We start from the raw sequence: 18,070 nt of genomic DNA, 5'->3' as shown, positions 1-18,070 counted from the left end.
GGAGTAGATTCGGTCTAGCGGCGCTGTGTTCCGTTGTCTATGAGTGAGTGAGTGAGTGTTTCAGCGTGTGTGTGTGTGTGAACGCAACGGGCCAATTCGGAATGAAAGCCGCGCCGGTCCATATATTCAGATATATATATATATATATAAAGATAAAAACGAGAAGGGAAACGTGGAAGTAGTTAATATCTGAGCGAATCTGGAGCAAAGTGAATGCATTACGGAGTTATCAGCACGGGGCTAGAATTCACACCTGATACTTGAATTCCATTGCTCCGGCTCACCCTGTAGTTGCTTCGGATTTTCTTTATACATCCACCTGATTTCGCTAATCCTGCTGCTGAGGGAGTTCCTTACGAAAGACCTGAAACAAGCTCGTGCGCTGGAGAGATGCTCCGACATCACTGAGCGACGCTTGGCTGAGATGGCGATTTTCAGAAGTTCAGGGATTCAACTTATTGTTATTTTTTTTGCTATGCACACATTTATTGTCGATATCGGCGACAACACATTGCACTGTATATACAAAGACGGGACTATATTCATCATCACCATCATCATCGTGATCAGTTAGTCTATTTACACGCCGCCCAGATAGACGGGCGGCTTCTTTGGAAGTATCTACAGAAGACGCGCTCAGCGCAAGCGTACACGAAGCGGACCAGCTGATAGGTGGACGACGTGGAATACGACAACGCGAAGTTAAAACTCTGACACTTCCTTATCTTCAAGCCTTTGCGGCGGAGGCGGCAGCCGAAGCCTTCTTGTGCCATCCCTTGGATTCCAGGACGATAGGGACGGGTTTCTTGATAACAACGGGATGCTCCTTAACGACGGGCACCTCGACAGGGATGTGCTTGGTGACTGGCACGGGGACGTGCTTGTGAATGTGGACGGGGTAGGGTCTGGGTACCTTGACTTCGACGGGAACGGGCACTGGCTTATGCACGATGTAGGGCTTCGGTACGTGCACAATGTAGGGCTTGGGGATCTTCACAATGTGAGGAACGGGGTAGGGCTTCTTGACGGGCACCTTCACGGGCACCGGAACTTCCTTGGGGATGTGCACAACTTTGTGAACGGGATAGTACTGATGCACGATGTGTGGAACAGGCACTGGTTTGGGCACAGGCACGGACTTATACACGGGCACCTTCTTGGGCACGTGAATGATGTGGGGTACGGGCACGGGGTGCGGCACGGGGTATGGCTTGTGCACCTTCTTCACAACGACGGTCAACTTTGGCTCGTACCAACCGTGGTGGTGGTGATGCCATCCGTGACCACCAGCCTCAACGTATCCAATAGAGCACAGGGCTATCGCGCCCAACACACTCACAAAGCGTAACATGCTTTGGCCGATGCTTGCGCTTCTGCTTCCTTCTACTGCTCCGGTGCAGTCAGCTCGAGTCCAGATAAATGATTACGGCGCTCGCTCCCGCCTGCCTGTTTCCGAGGCGAATAGCGGACAATACAGCAGCAACGATCGAATGCTGCTCGGGGCTTGCGCCGGGGCTTATATAGCGAGCAAGCCGAGCAGCGAAAGGGAGAAAAGAAGTGCCGTTATATAATTGCTATCCGCGACACAGCCCGCAAGCCGGCCGCCCGCCGGACCGACCGACCGACCGGCCCTTCCCTGGCACCGCACTACTACTGCTGCTCCCGCCGCTTCTGCAGCAGCACAAGTCGCCGTCGCCGCCGCCGCCGCGTTTGCCGGTGCTTCTATAGAGCAACAAGCGAAAGTAGCTGCTCCGGTGCCGTTTGGGCGCCGTTGCAGAAGCGCTGGTAAACAAAACATACAACTTTGAAATCGGGTGTCCGTCGAAGACATCGACTAGAAGGTTCGTCGCTACCGCTCGCTGGCTACCGATGGACACTTGCCCCAGTAATTGGGCTTCGGGCGATGAAGCCCTGCGTTACGCGTGCGTACGGTCGACAGTTGACGTTCGCGATTACTTGCTACGCATTCTATCAATTTTGACGCCGCGCCGTAGTATGGAAAGTCCCTTTTGAATCATTCTTGAGCTACGGAAGATGCGTCCGCTTGCGTCCTCGCGGTTGCAAATGATGCTCATGCGGATTAGATTTTGACATCGGTAACATCGACTGTCGACTGCCGATTCGCTCTCTGACTCATGAACGTGCCTTAGATGATTTCGTTCATTCAGGTAGGAGGACGTAACGCATTCCATGAACTTCGATGTAGTCCGGTTTGGGATCGAGGATCTTCGACGAGCGCCGGTTGAGTCAGTGCAGCATTCGGCGTGAAGAAAACGTTGCACCTGTTTCGTCGTCACTGATGTGATCATTAGTGTCTTACGGGAAATGCCTGTTTCCAACGTCCGGTATGATGTTTCCGACTCGTTGCCATCACTGATGGAAGTTTCATTCGCTCAGAAATCTTCCGTAGAATGATTTGTTGAACGCTTGCTAACAGTATTTTCCCGTTACGGGGAGCGGTCCTGCCGATGACGTGAACTTTTTTCAACGGTCATGGGCGGTTATCGAAGGCGCGCTTCCGAGAGGAGCACTCGACGAAGACCGCAGCGAATTGCTGGCTCTTGAGATCAGAGACTCGCGGAGTGCAGCGGGACTCTAAATGGGCGACGTCATTGGAGACGTCGAATACATGTCGGGATGAAAAGGGTCTCTCGGATCAGCCCCACAGGCATCGTCGACTCGCTCGAACTTAAATACAGTCTTCCCGCCGATTTTCGGATTCGGCAGTCGGAGGGAAATCCATAGTTTTTTCGCCAGAGTTGGGAGATGGGGAGCATGGTACCCCATTCCAGAAATTCCTTCGGATTTCCCAGATCGATCCGGATTTGCCTCGGGGGTTGAGAATGACGAAAATTCCTCGTGGAATCATCGGCATCAGCCATAAGGCCCACGATAGTTACTCTTCGTCCCTCCTCTTTAATGACTCATTCCACGGTCTTGTGCGCAACAGGGTCTGACTATTGATATTGGTCTATGTGGAGCTATTCGTGATTCGGTAGTCTGGTAGATTTTTGAGAGAAATCTTTCGCTCGCTCCGGTGGAAACTGCTCAAGAAGGTACCGAATCTCGACAGCTTCGCAATTTCTTGGTTTTGCTTCCATGGCTTCTTTATCTGTCTACACTGCGTGTATAGGTCCATCGTGCGGTCGCCTCTTCGGCACTAGAGAAAAATAGGTAGCTCACAAGAAAGTTATTTGAGAGAAAATAAATGAGTCGGAATATGGAAATTCATGCCAGTAGGATTCGGTGTGATTTATGAGAATCCTGTCCATTCGACTCCGTCCATTCGTTTGTCCGATCGTTTATCCGTTTGCCGCTGCCGCCGTCGACGTTCTTCGATGAGCCGTCTGTGTTGTTCACGAGTGCGGTCAGCGAGCGACAACACTGTCGATCAGTTTCGGATCCCGCGTCCCAGGCGACGAATGTCCAGGGCCTGGCCGGAAATGTCGTTGACCGTCTACGTCTTCTTGATAAGCACTAATCAAAATGGCTTGGGATCCTTGCCAGACTGCTAACCGGTCAGTCGGCAAACTGTCGACTTCCGTGCGGCCTTACTCTGAGCCGAAAGATAAATCCAGGGTGGACACACAAATAGACAAAACGCTCTACTCGTGTTTGACAACGGCATGCCCCGACTGACTGACGGACGTTTGAAGAGTCCACCGACCAACCAGCGCACGGGCGGACGGGAGGACCGAACGACTGGCGGTCAGTCAGACAGATAGACAGTGATGGCGACAGCGACAGCAATGTCGATCCGGAATTCGCGGAGCAACAAGAGATGACCAACTCGCTCATCAAGGAGCATTTCCCAGATGACAATGCCCACAGTGAGTGGTCAACAACAACTGGCCGCTTAACGACATGTTCGATTATTGCTGGTTAGTGTTGTCAGATCATTGGAATCGGTAGACGGACGCCGTGAGATGGATGCAGGTACATAGCAATGATTTCATGAGGAGCTCCTGATAGACGGAACGCGACTGATGGAGCAGCTCCGGCAGCCTGAATTCGCGTCTAGATATCATGGGAAAATCCACCACTCACAACAGCGGATTGTCTTTTAGGGAATCGAGTCATGTAGTATTAGAACGGATATCGGACATTTCGATCGGTGCAATACGGCCGAGCCAAACAAAGCAGAGCAGGCTGAGAATCTACCTCTATCATGCTTCCAGTGAGGCGCATCGGCTCCGTTAAAGACTGTATCGACAGGCTGTGTCCGAAAATCGGTTTTACAACGCGATTACGTCAGCGCGAGATTACCAAATTCCATGCAGACTTGTAATGTTCAGATCGAAATTCTCCTGGTATTCGAGATAGAATGATTCTGATGAGTTCAGAGTGCATCTGGTCAGTATTTCTGAGCGAAACGTTATCAGCACGGGAGCTCACTAATGAATGGCTCCAGGCCCGGCGACTGTATAGCGTCTCCAATCGTAATGTACGGCCAGGTGTCGGGTGATTCATTTTCGAGTTTGTCTCCTGTGAGTCGGCTCGCGTCGGACTCAAATGATTAAGGAGTGCGCTCTCTGAGTCGGAATTCGAGCTACGGGAACATACGTGCTGAGCTCTGGAGGAGATGACGGGGCTCCGCAGAGAAGGCTCCGCCGCTGCACGGATAAACTCATTGCCCACTTCTCGATACTCTGCTTAGGGATCTCTGTGTCGGTGGCCGTTGCTCCTCCTCCTTCTCCACTACAGACGGGCTCCTCGTTGCTTCTATCATCATGATCTTGACGAGAGAAGAAGGGTTGTGCTCGCAAATTGCATCTACATATATTAAATAAGAGGAGGCCACCATCATAAGAACTCGTTACCCGGATCAGAAAGCAGCACCTAAGAGAAGTTCAGCCACCGAGCTAACCCGCGCTTGGCTGACTGACTGGCTGAGTGGGTGCATGCATGCGGACGTCTTGTCCTAACTCGTAGCCTGAGTACGATAGACCCCGGTGAATTAACCAAGCGGCAGAGCGACTCGCTGGCCCGTCCGTAGAGACGGCAGCGGCGGCCGAGCTTGGAGTCAGGCGATTGGTCATCCAAGCAAACGCAGTCGTACCACATCGGGTCGCTTGCCAGTCTGAGTAGTCCTGAGAAACTGGTGTTTTGGTTGCTTGATACGCGAAATGATCAGGAAGTAATTAGGCGAACTCGCAAGTGTGATGACGCGAATGAATGTAGGAGAATGAGCTAGACAAGTTAGTCGTCGTGTTGCCATCAGTCTTTGTCTCCAAGACGTCTGGCGACAATCACTTGGCACACGCCGCGAGCGGTGGAAGTGTTGGAATCCTGAAATTGCCGTGGCCGCGACCGCCATCGACTTAAAGGATGATCTAGCGAGGGACCGGCTGACTGTCTGCACGACCTCCCGACCTCACCGAGGAACTTAACGGCGACTCGACCGATGTCTAATCGATGATGTTTGAACTCATCAAGCTGATCTTCGATTCTCGCATTGGAGAATCGCAAGCCACTCTCATCCTCTCAAACCTCCCGTCGGCTCACCTCCCACCCGAATCGCGGACATTGGAAAACGCGCTCGTGCCGGATACGAGTCGACAGAAGTGCAAAATAACGGAGAACGCGCCCAACGGAATGTCACGAACTGAACGCCGACGCAAACAAGATATAATCTGTCCCGCGCGCAAGCAACTCCGACATTTTGAACTTCCGCTTGCTCGCCTCCTTGCGGTGTGACTCGCTCGGTCGCTAGCACCGTCCATCAAGTCGAATGTGGTTGCGTAGTAGTTTACCAACAGGGCCCACGGAATGAAGAGACGTCGACCGCTCCTCCGGATTAAAGCTTGCCTTCGGTTGCAGCTTCTGCAGCAGCTGTATTTCCATTTCGCCCGTCGATTATTATCTATCCCGTCGTTATCGCTACTTCTCCGACGAGAACATCTAGGGCTACTACTGTTGTCGACGTGATGATCTTACCTCCCGGGTCATCATCTCATCAAGGCCATTCACGTCGGCGTCATCCTCATGAGCGCCGCCGCGGCAGACACTGACCGCCGTGACAAAGTTTACACACAAATGCTATTCTTTCATCGTCAATCGTGTCGATCTGTCTGTCTGCGCTGCGACGGTCAGACGTTTTTCAATCGGTCGCTCGGTCGGTGCTATCTGGTTCGCTGTTCGGGTTTCGATCTATTTTGGGAAAACACTCGAGAAATGAATCTTGTGGGTTCGTTAGCTCGTCTACCCGCTCATTCGATCCGTGGTGGACGGAGCAACGTTTTTTTTAACTTGTGACGTAATTCTTTTCACGGTTCTCTAAAGTGGCCGCTCTTAATCGACGGGGGGCATCGGTAATGTGCTTGCAGTATGCCAATATACGCCTCGTCCGGCCAATGACGGACGATGCTCGTCCCGACGAGGCCCTCGTGAACTGAATGAACACTGATCGATACGGCCCAAGTAACCCTTCGATCGCATCGGGCTGAGCCACTAGATGTTCCGCGGGGATTATTCCACAACCTCAATCACGACTTCAGGAAAACACTTGGATTCCCCTTCGGGGACTTGACACTAGCAAGGTCAATCACGGACCGTAGGCTTCTGGGAGCTCCGGGTAAGAGGAGTTTTTTTGAATGACACAGCGATCGCTCGAAGAGTCTCTTATGTCACGCAGTGATGTAGTACGATATACTTTCCAGAGCCATCGAATGTTATTCGGTTCGGATATCGTTCCGGTCTAGCCGACCGACGCTTGCGTAACGATCTGTAAAAGGAACAAGGTCGCCGGCGATTTTGAAGTCGAGTAAGCGCAATAGTCGGCGTTTAAAAAATTGGGAAGCGTGATTCCGGTGTTTGTTTCCCTCATGAACGCTTATAGTCTGAAAAAGAATTGCTTGCTTGGCTCTGGAAATCGATGATCAATCAGAGTGCTTGGGATGGGAACGGATCCTGCATAGAACTGGAACGCGGAATACTCAGAAACATGCGGTCATGTGTTGAAGGAACTGATCGCTGGAATGAATTCGTCTCCTCCGAGTGCGTCTCGACGAGCGCTGGAACACTTTCACAGGTGGCTTGAAACCCCCGCCGCGGAGAAATGTGAGAACTATCCGATCGTGGAATGCTCCGATGCGACCCGTCTAGGGCAAGCAGCTGAGAAGTGAACAGACACAGGGGCTTGGATTAACCGCTGTCACGATACGTACGCCGATACGTACGCTATCCGCGTGAAGTACCGGTCAAGTCGATTGCGAATGTCTGAGCCGGTGCTCCGGTTCCGACAGATCGGCCGCTCACGGCGATTCCAAGATGTAGCTCAAAATCTGATAAGTAGCCGTTCCAGCTTCTTCGACGATGGCGTCGTTGGAACAATTGAGCAACAAAAATGAGAACACGGCAATGTGGTCGCATGAATGATTATGGAATACCGTCCCATCGGTCGGTTGTCACCGGATCGCTGGCGGTACGGCGACAGCAAGCAGTATAGACAGACGTCGCAACACGGACGCAGCTCACATTTCGTGAAGGGCGTCGTCTCGGTCGCGGTTCTGCATTTCTTCACAAATGCTAAACACTAAACACGAGAGTGAGCGAGTGTGCGTGAGCGTGTTCTCTTTCGATGGCGGGTTCGTTCGTCTGGGGTTCATAAAATTTCGATCCCAATGGCGACATTCACGACGAGATTTCTTCGCTCAGTCAGACGACGATTCTTGCCAAGCGTGCACCCGAGTGAGAGCGCTCCTCGTCGACAGCACGACAGGCGCAAATCGCTATCCACTGGTTCCGTGACGCATTCGCCAGCGGACAAATCCGATAACTTCGTACTAGGGAACGTACCAGTCCGGCTTGCTTGAAGACGCGACGACTTGTTTCCGCAGCGTGAAAATTTTCTACTCAGAGAGCTGTCACACCCAATGGGGTGTGCGTAAGGGGGGCCAAGTGTATGTTCGTTGTCGTTGTGGTCGACTCCATGACCAGCCGAAGTAGTTCGTATGCCGATCTTGTGAGTGAGTGAGCGAGAGCGCCAGTCGGCCAGTTACCACCGCTTAGTTGGAGCAGTCAGGCAGCCAATCTAGCACAACCCCCTCCTCGTCGTCGTCGTCGTCGGCCTCTCAGCCGTGAGGCGTTGATCGTACTCAATGAGAAGAAGAGCGAATAGAAAGCTGGCGAGAAAGAAGACAAAGTCAATATATCTACTGACGACATCAAGTGGATAGGGGATGTTGGCTGGGGATCCCGGAGGCAGAAGCCTCGGCACCACCGGCGGCAGCGGCGGCGGTGTTGGCGGCAGAAGGGCCTCACAGAAACGCCTGCTTGGTCGTCTGCCTGCCCGCCCGGTTGTTTGCTGCTGCTGCTACTTCTTCTTCTGCTCAGCGTCAAAAGTCGATGCAGAAAAAGAAGAAGATACTTCTCTGAGAAGACTCCGCTGAATCAGTGCTTGGCTAGCTTCTTGCTTACCTACCTGGTGCGAGGTGTCCGCAAGGAGAGTAGAGAGTGATTTGTTTTTCGACGAGCAGCACCTCGGGGCCTCTCGATCAGGAGGAATAGCCGAGGAAAAGGAAAGAAAATCATTCGAGCCGGCGAGTCAGGCGCTGAAGACTTCGGGGTGCCAACGATAGATTGAGAAACATTAAAAAAAAGTACGTTAAAAACAACCAGAACCGCGAGACGGACTGAACGATGCCTAAAACTAACCATCCCTGAAAAATTTATCGAGTAGAGATTTCTTCTTGCTCGTAGAAGAAAAGGAACACGCTCATCCATTTCCCCCTCGGGTTGTAGGCTCGTTTAATTCGTTTGTTTTGTTTCTCGTCCGCGGTGGGATTATCGGTCTCACGTGGGGTGGCACTTTTGCTTAATTTGCCTGTCGATCTCATTGTGTTCGTTGTTGTGGCGGTGATTGCAAAATGTTGCCTCCGCCGCGTCGGTCAGACGGTCAGTCTGTCAGTCGTCGGAGGAACGTCTTTCCCGGCTGGACGTCGGAGAGCCGGACATTTGACTTGTCGGTTAGCGTCGCGCGACGGAACGATACTCATTAGTTTTCAATTTCGTATAACGTTTCTATGCGTGATCGATCAGCGAGGAGATCGACTCCGACACTTTTGACGGTGCATCCTTAAGAGCCTCGGTTCGCTCCAGTCACTTGATACACTTTCGCCTTTCGCTGGCAATGACGAAGGTGGCCGAGATGATGACGAAGACGACGACGAAGACGATAACGACGAAAATGGTCATGATGACAATGATGATGACGATGATAGTGAGTCGAGCCGCCGATTGTGACCGCCTCGACGTCGGTGTCGAAATGCGGTTTGGGGTTCATACTCGTCGAATCGTTTGTTGGACGCACGGCAAGCGGCGACGATGACGACGACAGCAACAGCACTAAAGGCTGATAGACGACGACGAAGACGCGACGGAGCGCGCAGGCTGGTAAGCGAAAAAATAAGCGCATGCCCCGCTTGGCCGTGACATATCTCGCTGAGATTGTCCACGTTCAATCGATTCCTATTAAGCGTTATTAATTGCTTCGATCACACCATGTCAACTGCAGAAGCTCCCTTCAGCTCATATGCCGCTCGCCGGTAGTGGAATTCCAACGGATTGATCCACTAGTCGTTGCGGCGGCGGATGCGGGAGCAGTGATCTGACTTCGGCGCAAAGCCAAACGTCGTGTTCTTCAGATACAATGCGGAAGAAAAATGTGTGCGCGGTTCATCGCTCGCAACAGCTGTAGATAACACGCGCGCACGCAGACATCGCAAGAAATGCTCCGCTTCAGCTCTGAGTGCATCGCAGCGGAAATTCCACGAAGTCACGTCGTATCCACTGCGAGCCAGAAATCATTAGAGTCCGCAGATGTCCTCAGAGCTCACCTCGATGGAGCGTGAATGAGCACAGGAAGGTGCATCTGGATCAGCTCCGTATCTCCCGCATCATGGTTCCCGAGGATCCTAGGAGCAGGACGGTGGGGAAATTCATCATCAGATCGACTTCCAGATCTTGCCTGCTCCGGGCTGATTGTCCATGAATCAATGAATCGTTTTGTTGACATCGTCGACGAAGGGGTGGATCGCTGAAGCGATATTTAAGATGATGGAGGTCGCTAACTATATTTCGTGAATTTTCGGCGGTCAGCCGCATTCTTGTCGTGCCTGCGGTGATTTTGCGGATTCCCACACGTGATCGGAGCTTGCTTTCTGATGTCATGTCCCCGATAAGCTCGATGGCACTCATGGTGATCAACATCACTAGGTACAATAATGATCATAACGGTTAACTTGATGGAATCATGATAGTTCGCAGCTGCAACTACCAGCGATTGCGATCTTGAACCGCATATAACACGAGCGAACTCACCGGTCAGAATCGAGCCGACATAGAACTAACGAAGACGACGACTTTGAGCATGTCGTAACGACTCTGAGCAAAAAATCGGCGCAATATTTGTTTCGGCCCGCGGCTTTTGCCTAGAATATTTGTTATTCATCCAATTTGTGCTCTCTCGATCAATTGCAACGCTTGTTAGGTATGACGAAACTGGGAAGAACCCACGGTCTGTTGCAGAAAACAAACGAGCTAGGTATGCGCGTTGAACTGTGTAATTTTCCCGAGTTTCTGAAGATATATGTACCGGCATTCATCGGGCGAATGATTCGGACTTTTATCGTGCTTTATGAATGTATTCGATATTCGCAACAGATAGCGAACAGTATTAACGAGTGATCACTTTCCGTTCGCAGGGATCCGAAGGCCAGCCGTATACCCGGCTCTTCCTTCACAGTATGCGCCGCCCCCGATGTATAACTCTGCATTCTGGTGAGTGAGCAAGGTTTTTAATTCTTGGAGACGGGGACTGATCTAGCCGGCCCCAATAAAAGAGACGTTCACGATATTGAATGTGGATGATTGAATATTCCTCTTTAAATTGCAACGGTAGTCAGGTAGCAATCCCTCAAGAGAGCTCCAGTGCCGCTCCTTGGCGAAGCAGATTGTTGGATCTGTCCGCAGATCAGTCCATTCATTTGAAAGATCCCGTCTGCGTCCGTCGACAGGGAGTGAGTGCTAACAACTCCGCGGCGCCAATAAAGAATTTTGCCTGTCTCCGAAATTGGCCTTCCCCGCAGCGGCTGCTCTCGCGCCGATCAACCAACCCCGAGTTCGAGTCGGGACACCTCGATCGCTCTGTTTGAGAACGAGTGCCCCGAGAGATCCCTGCGCTCATCCACCGAAGGGCTCTCGTATGACTTTTTTCTTTCTGAAAAAGCTACCTGAAGCTGTCTTCGAGACGCGGGGGCTCGCCCATCACTCCTCCGGGGGCTGCGAGCCGCAGCAGTCTGAGGATTCCGCTTGCATTCTTGCATTACGGGTATCGAATTTCAGCGTCACTCGCTCGGCATTCGATCTCTTCCCAGCCTTCTTGAGCTCCTACCGGAATTTCCGCGAAGCTCGTCAAAAGTTTGGAGCCGTATAAATGTGCGTCTCGCTGACGTCGTCGCTCGTATACGTAGTTCGTGGGAACCGTTTGAGGGGTTCGACCGATGGTGGTGGTGATGTCGGCGACGACGGCAGCAGCAGCGGCGGCGGTGACGGGGACGGTGGTTTGTTTGCCGAGAAACTTCAATCAGGGGTTGGCCTCTATCAACAGTAACAACGACGACGACAACAACAAATGCACCAGTGACTTCAACGTGAATGGGGGAAAAGGATAGCCGAACACCATTGCGTCACTGTCTGACTGATTGAAGAATAGTTGAATGTTATCATGGCTCTCGGCTTTCTGTGCCGATCGCGCACCACATCGGGCGTGACTGAAGATTGACAGCTCCGACAACTCTGAAGGACGCATGAGCGTTTCATGCCTTCGACAACGGTGCTCCCGAGTCACCAGATCACCGGAATACCGACGATTATCTTCACCTTTCACCTGACGGTGATCATTAGGGATTATTAACCGACGAAAATGTATTGGCCAATGATCACTAATGGACTCACTAGTGCAATTCTTGAAGCGCTGGGGTGGCTAAGCCCGGGGCTGCTCCGTCAACGGAACGTCGATCGAATACGGAGTAGACGGGAGAAAAAGCGGCACATATTTCGGCTGACCGCAAACAAATAAAACAAATCGCCGTCCCAGCGATATTGAATAATTTTTGGTAATCCGACGGCGGCACAGCCGTCGTCCGCTTTTCGGGTTAAACAAGCGGACGAACAAACGAAGCAAGTGGACCTCCATGTCGAGACGGCGACGACTGCATGATATCTAGACGAATATCTCCCGACGGCGGCAAGAATTGTTCGTTGAACGCTCGCGTGCTGAGAAAAGCCAGCGGTAGACATGGTGCGCTAAAACTGGATTTTGCTTGCCCCTTGTGGAAACAGATCCGACGAAATCTCGGCGAGGGTTGCTGCTGCCGTTGCTCACGGAGCGTGGAACGAATTTATTCTGAATTCATTGCGGGATCCTTCGTTCGCTGAAATCAGATATTTCGTCCGTTCCCATCTATTAGTTTGTGCGGGGTTCTACTCGCGGGCTAGGTTCCCAAGAAGCCGGTGGTCGCACTCCGGGTCGATTTCAGCGGTCCCGTGTCTTCCTGAGATTCATCCGCAGCTCCAATGAGGCGCGCGGGACTCGGATTTCGGATCGGTGGCAAAACACCTACGGCGATGGCCGAGAGCAGAAAACGTTTTACCACCGCCTGTGGAAGCTAGACGAGCGAATGACTCAGAGACAGTGAAGCCCAACCTGGTCGCAGCATCTCAGGTTAAAGTTCTTTTTATTGAGTTCGGCGCTTTTCCTCTTTCAGGCCGATGTACTCGTCGATGAGCACGCCCTCCTTCGGATCGTATAGTTTGAGCGCCGGACTCCCTGGCTTGACTCCCTCCCTACTTTCACATGCAGCTCATCAGGGCCATGCAATACACCATCCGTTCTCTCCGACGCCTCCCGTAATCCAGAAGCACAGCGATCTCACTTCCGCGTTGAGCGATTCCGCAAGGTTAGTTGATTTCTGATAATTCATCGAATTCTTGTTCCATGACGAGTCCGGAGATCTTGAGCTCTAGAGAGCATCGACCCTCATCTTGGAATCCGTGTCTCCTGCTAAAGAAGATGATCGATTCGGTGCTGTCTGGAGTTTTCTCCATCGGAGGGTTGGGAATCTGGGTGAATAGGAACAATCTTCATCGAGTCTAGGGACTCCTCGAGAGTGAACTTTCGAAAGATTAGTGAGCTTCATCTTCGATTTGTAGTTCTCCTCTGGAACAAACAGCGCTCAGTCCGCACGAGTCCGATGGAGGGTAAGACCGTATTGTCGGAAAAGAGAATGTTCTCCCCGCAACCCGGACTTTGTTTCGATTTCTCCCGTGACGGGGAGTCAGTGGAGTTCTCATTTTATCATTGTGGGACTAGATTACGACTTCTCGCTTTGAGTTCATGTTGTCTCGCTCGCTTGCTCGTCAGCCCTTGAGCTCGTTCTGGGGGAATGCACTGCGCCGTGGTGGAGGCGCTGATTTTTCGGAAGCTCGACAATTCGTTGCGATCATGTTTTGTAGTTTTCTGTTTGATCTCGGTTCTGCACGAGCTGTGCAAAACGTTGAAGAACAAATGAGTCAATATTCAAGAAGTTTCAGACGAATGGCGGCGATGTACACCAACAAATTCGAGCACGGCGCTGGACAAGCGGCGTTACCGGTGTCGATGGCTCCTTCGGCGACGTCGCCTCCTAGGAGGAGCTCACTCGTTTCCTCACACAACTCATCGAGTCAAAATCAAAACTCAGTAGAGAACGGCAGCAATGGAACCGTTGAAAAGAAGTCCCAGAAACCATCAACGCACGTTAAGAAGCCACTGAATGCGTTCATGCTATACATGAAAGAGATGCGGTAAGTTCTGCTCGAGCCGTAAGAAACCCTCGACCGAGTATCTCTTGAGAGCAATATCGAGAAAGATCGAATTTCCCCCCGAACTAAACGAATTTTTGTCCCTGCAGAGCCAAGGTGGTGGCCGAGTGTACGTTAAAGGAGAGCGCTGCAATCAATCAGATTCTGGGTCGGCGGTGGCACAGTTTGACACGAGAGGAGCAGTCAATATATTACGAGATGGCACGTAAAGAACGTCAGCTGCATATGCAGCTGTATCCCGGGTGGACTGCGCGTGACAACTATGCCCTTAACACCAAGAAAAAGAAAAAGAAGAAGGAACGGATCCACGATGCAGGTTGGTTCAAGACCAGCGACGCGATCGCTCACAATCGCATGCTTTCCCCCACCTTACCCTACACCTTACCTAACCCCTTCCCTGAACTCTCTTCCGAGTCCAATCACCCTTCCCCTCATTATGTCCATCTCCACCACTGCCCCCGTCTCGTCAGACGAGAATCGATCACTTGTCATATATTCGTTGTACCGTTCCCGATATCGGAGATGTCCGCGTGGTGGTGATGCTTGTAGTTGAGGCGGTTGTCCTCCTCGTTTCCCTCCCTTGATCAATAAGCGACCTATAAACCGGTCTCTGCATGAAATCCATTCAGAGAATGTAGGTAGTTGTGCCAGGGAAACCGACGATGCGGGACGCAGCAGCTTTAGAAGCGGACTCTATCAACAGTGTCGAGTATCGTTTGAGGTCGTGATTCGATTCGTAGTTCGGAGAAACTCGAAAATAGAAAACTCGGCCCTCAGTTCACGTGCGCACGAGTGGAGACGCGTTCGTTCCTCGTTGGTTGGTGGGTCCCTCTCTTGTCGGAATTAGTTTGGCTTAACAGAGGCGAAAAACCGCTTTCAGAATTTCGGTATGACGTAGCATGCGGCCAGCTACCTACATTCTCCTCTACTGACGAAGGGAAAGCGCGGCGCATCTCAGCCGACACCTTCACGGCCGAAGGCCATCTCTATCAACTCAATGAACAACTCAATCATAATTTCAAAAAGCAAAGACTTCTTAATGCAAACAGTAAGTTGAGGTATTCCCTCTTACACCCCTCAAGAGCGTCGCTTTGGCTCCACGAAGACAAGACGAGACCAAGAGAAACTAATACCTGAAAAGTCTGGAGGCCAGCCGCCCTCGTTTCGGGCGCGCCGCATTCGGTCTACGCTCTTGGTTGGATCTTTTGGTCTGGGCTCGAAAATGACATAACCGAGTATGATCGACGTTATATTCCCCTCTTCCGAATCGAGAGGAATATAAATACCCCTTTTGTTTCGATTCCCCTCTCATTGCACCGATATGGTGAGCTTCACACAATAAATTCCCCACCGTGAATGAGACCCGGTAGGCTGGGATTCGAAGACTCGATACGATTTGCGTCCTCAAACTGATTGAGAGCGAGGGAAATTCGGCACTTTTCCTGGTGCGGGAATCGCCGGAATCGATTGGGAAAGGAAATTGTTCCTGCGATGGTTGTCGTCGTAGGTGTTGTTGTTGCTGTCGGTGGTGTTCCTGTCGATGCCGATGACATAGTTGTTGTTCTTCCTCGGTTCCTCATTAACCTGTATGTCTGTGAACTAACTGACGAATTCCGATATTTACCGAAATTTCTCTGTGCATGCTGCTCTTCTAAAGGGAGTATTCAGGTGGTACCGAACGGTGCCACCACGCGCCTCAAGTAAGTGTCATAGTTGCCGGAAAGAAAAACGGAAAGGAAGATGTCGCTCCGTCCCGGATCGTTCGGTTCCCTTTTCGAGACGCTCCAGTCTCCCTCTTTCGCATCTTTGTCTGTCCTCTGCTCTTTCTCCCACTAACAGATTTATCGAATACATAGACGATTTTTTTTTCTCCGCTGCCGTGATAGGTGGGAAACACCGAGTTCCTGAGCGTTCCCAGTGCTAAGATTCATTGCTTTGCTTTCCAGACGTGAGCAACAGCGCCAAGAAATGCCGAGCGAGATTTGGCCTCGACCAACAGAGCGAATGGTGCAAACCATGTAGACGGAAAAAGAAGTGCTCCCGCTTCCTCGGCGGCGACGACAACCCCGGCTCGAACAACCCGGGGTCGAATGCGCCGTCCTCCAACGGGCCGTCACCCAATCAAGCCGACGATACTGACAGCGATAGCGATAGCGACGAGCCGAATATTTCGTCTGTCGAGGCTCCGACGCCTCCTGACAGCGTTCTGATGCATCGAAGTCCTGGAGCTCAATCCCTTTGCACGGACGATGAGCATCCACTCCTCTCGCCTTCGCTACCAATGCCCCCGTCGCCTCGGGTTCCGTTGCCGTTGCCGACCTCGTATAAAAATCATCCTTTGAGCATCCACCAACTGACGAGCCAGTCGGACTGCAAGCGCGAGCCTCAAGATCATCCGATGCTCGGCGTCGAGAGCATCCTCACTCCGCCTTCGACCGAAACCCCTCATTTGTTAACAGTGACTTAGTGAGTGACATGAAGGAGCCAGGAGGCATGTATGACTGAAGGAACTCTCTCCAAGAGCCTTTTAGAGCGAGCTTAGAAAACTAGGAATTGAGCCAATGTTCAGAATAGGTAGATCGTAGAGGAGCAACGGTGCCGCCACGGAATCGGCAGTTCAGGCCGATGAGGCGGTTTTTTTCTCATGCTGGATGTACATAATACGACTGAGCCCTCCCCTGTACAAAGTACTGTGTATACAGGTGATGTGTAGAATAAAGATTGGATCGCCGAGCCGTCGGGGACGAGCAAGCGTAGAGATTACGAGTTGCAGGCAGCGACGTGCGCCTTGAACCGGAGAGCACCGGTCACCATCAGAGACCATCGGCCACGATCGGCGTGCATACGGCGTGCGCTGAGAGTAGCGATATCAAGAACGAACCCGCGGCTCGACGACCTCAGGCTTGGGAAACCCCGTGTTCTCCTTTTGGCATGAGGTGGTCGTATAGTGGTTCGCGACAGCAGAAGTCGGAATCACTCCAGATGTACGGGAAAGTGTCAAAGTAGATCCGCTCCTAGGTTTATGAGATGCAATATCTTCTTTGTTAACTACGCATCTCTCGTAAGACATGCCCAAGAGACTGCTAGCAGATATGCGACCTCTATCCTGAATCCAAACTGTATCATATACGAAGGTAACGAGCGCGTGTCTGCCGCGTGCAATCGCTTCAACGAGCGCTGAAAAGGCGGACAGAAAGATCCCATACAGTAAATGTCAACCATGTTAAGGAGTGTCGAGCCCATTGTCAAAAATAAACTTCTGGACGAGCACTAGCAGACGTTCAGCCGGAGCAAAGAAGGTCTACTCCATCGGCCAGGATTCGTTTTCGGTGGGAGCGGGTGGCTGCTTATTTCTCAGGCATAAGAGTCTCCGAGGAGAAGTTCGTGAGTTGCGACTGTCTGCACCCTGCTGTGGTCTGAGAGCGGATCAACCGGGGACATCTCTGGATTTCTGTTTGGATTCTGCGACAGAAGCGACGCATGGGAGAGCCACGAGGGCTCGACCCTCCCCGGCGGTTCTTTGCCGTCAAGGATCGGTCTAGGATTGTCAAGGATCGGTCTAGGATCGTCAAGGATCGGTCTAGGATCGGTCTAGGATCGTCAAGCGTCGGTCTGGGATCGTCAAGGATCGGCATTTGCCATTTTTCATCAATCTTTCTATCGCATTCTTATGACATGCAAGGCTTCCGGCCTCAAACCCACAAATACTCCGAGCTCTGCGATAGCGAAGCTGCGTCGCCACCCCCCCCCTCGGAATTCCTTCGTAGCTCCAGTCATCGGGGAGAGCTCGAGGATTTGGAGCGCTCCGGAGCTACCGGCGAAATCCCATGTTGTACCTTCTTGGCTATGGTGGGTACGGAGGACCGCGACAGCTCCTCGGCATCGGTGGCTTCCAGCATTTTACAACGTCCCAGGAGTCCGTCCTTCCTTATCTCTCGAGAGGAGTTTTTACAATATCGAGGCGGAGATAACACAACGGAATCGCGCGAACGTTACTTGCGTTTCAGTGATCGCCCAGAGATATACGTTTCCTCGACCTTTGGTGGATGCAGGGCGGCACTGATGGAAGCCTCCCGCCGATCTGAATAAAAATTTCATAGGAGCCAGAGCCGTTTTCGGAGATCCGGATCATGAGCTATATACGGGGGCGATGGAAGCTGTGTTTCCGCGCTAACTGGGTTACTCTGTATTCCCCCGGGAAGGCACC

The 18,070-nt window shown here is 51.9% G+C and overlaps 2 protein-coding genes across 2 annotated transcripts; one reads left to right on the top strand and one right to left on the bottom strand.

Moving 5' to 3' along the window:
- Nucleotides 1-455: 455 nt before the first annotated feature.
- LOC100899198 (MAGE-like protein 2) lies at nucleotides 456-1,488 on the bottom strand. Its single transcript, XM_003747243.2, has one exon. The coding sequence runs from the start codon at nucleotides 1,349-1,351 to the stop codon at nucleotides 728-730; it is 624 nt and encodes a 207-aa protein (XP_003747291.1). The 5' UTR covers nucleotides 1,352-1,488; the 3' UTR covers nucleotides 456-727.
- Nucleotides 1,489-13,597: 12,109 nt separating this feature from the next.
- Nucleotides 13,598-17,158, top strand: LOC100905988 (transcription factor pangolin). Its single transcript, XM_003747287.2, has 3 exons — nucleotides 13,598-13,845; nucleotides 13,953-14,179; nucleotides 15,810-17,158. The coding sequence occupies exons 1-3, from the start codon at nucleotides 13,598-13,600 to the stop codon at nucleotides 16,328-16,330; spliced, it is 996 nt and encodes a 331-aa protein (XP_003747335.1). The 3' UTR covers nucleotides 16,331-17,158.
- The last annotated feature ends 912 nt before the right edge of the window (nucleotides 17,159-18,070 follow it).

This window comes from Galendromus occidentalis, unplaced genomic scaffold (assembly GCF_000255335.2).
Source record: "Galendromus occidentalis unplaced genomic scaffold, Mocc_1.1 scf7180000077515, whole genome shotgun sequence".
Taxonomy (NCBI): domain Eukaryota; kingdom Metazoa; phylum Arthropoda; class Arachnida; order Mesostigmata; family Phytoseiidae; genus Galendromus; species Galendromus occidentalis.
This window is presented reverse-complemented; position numbering and strand designations above follow the sequence as displayed.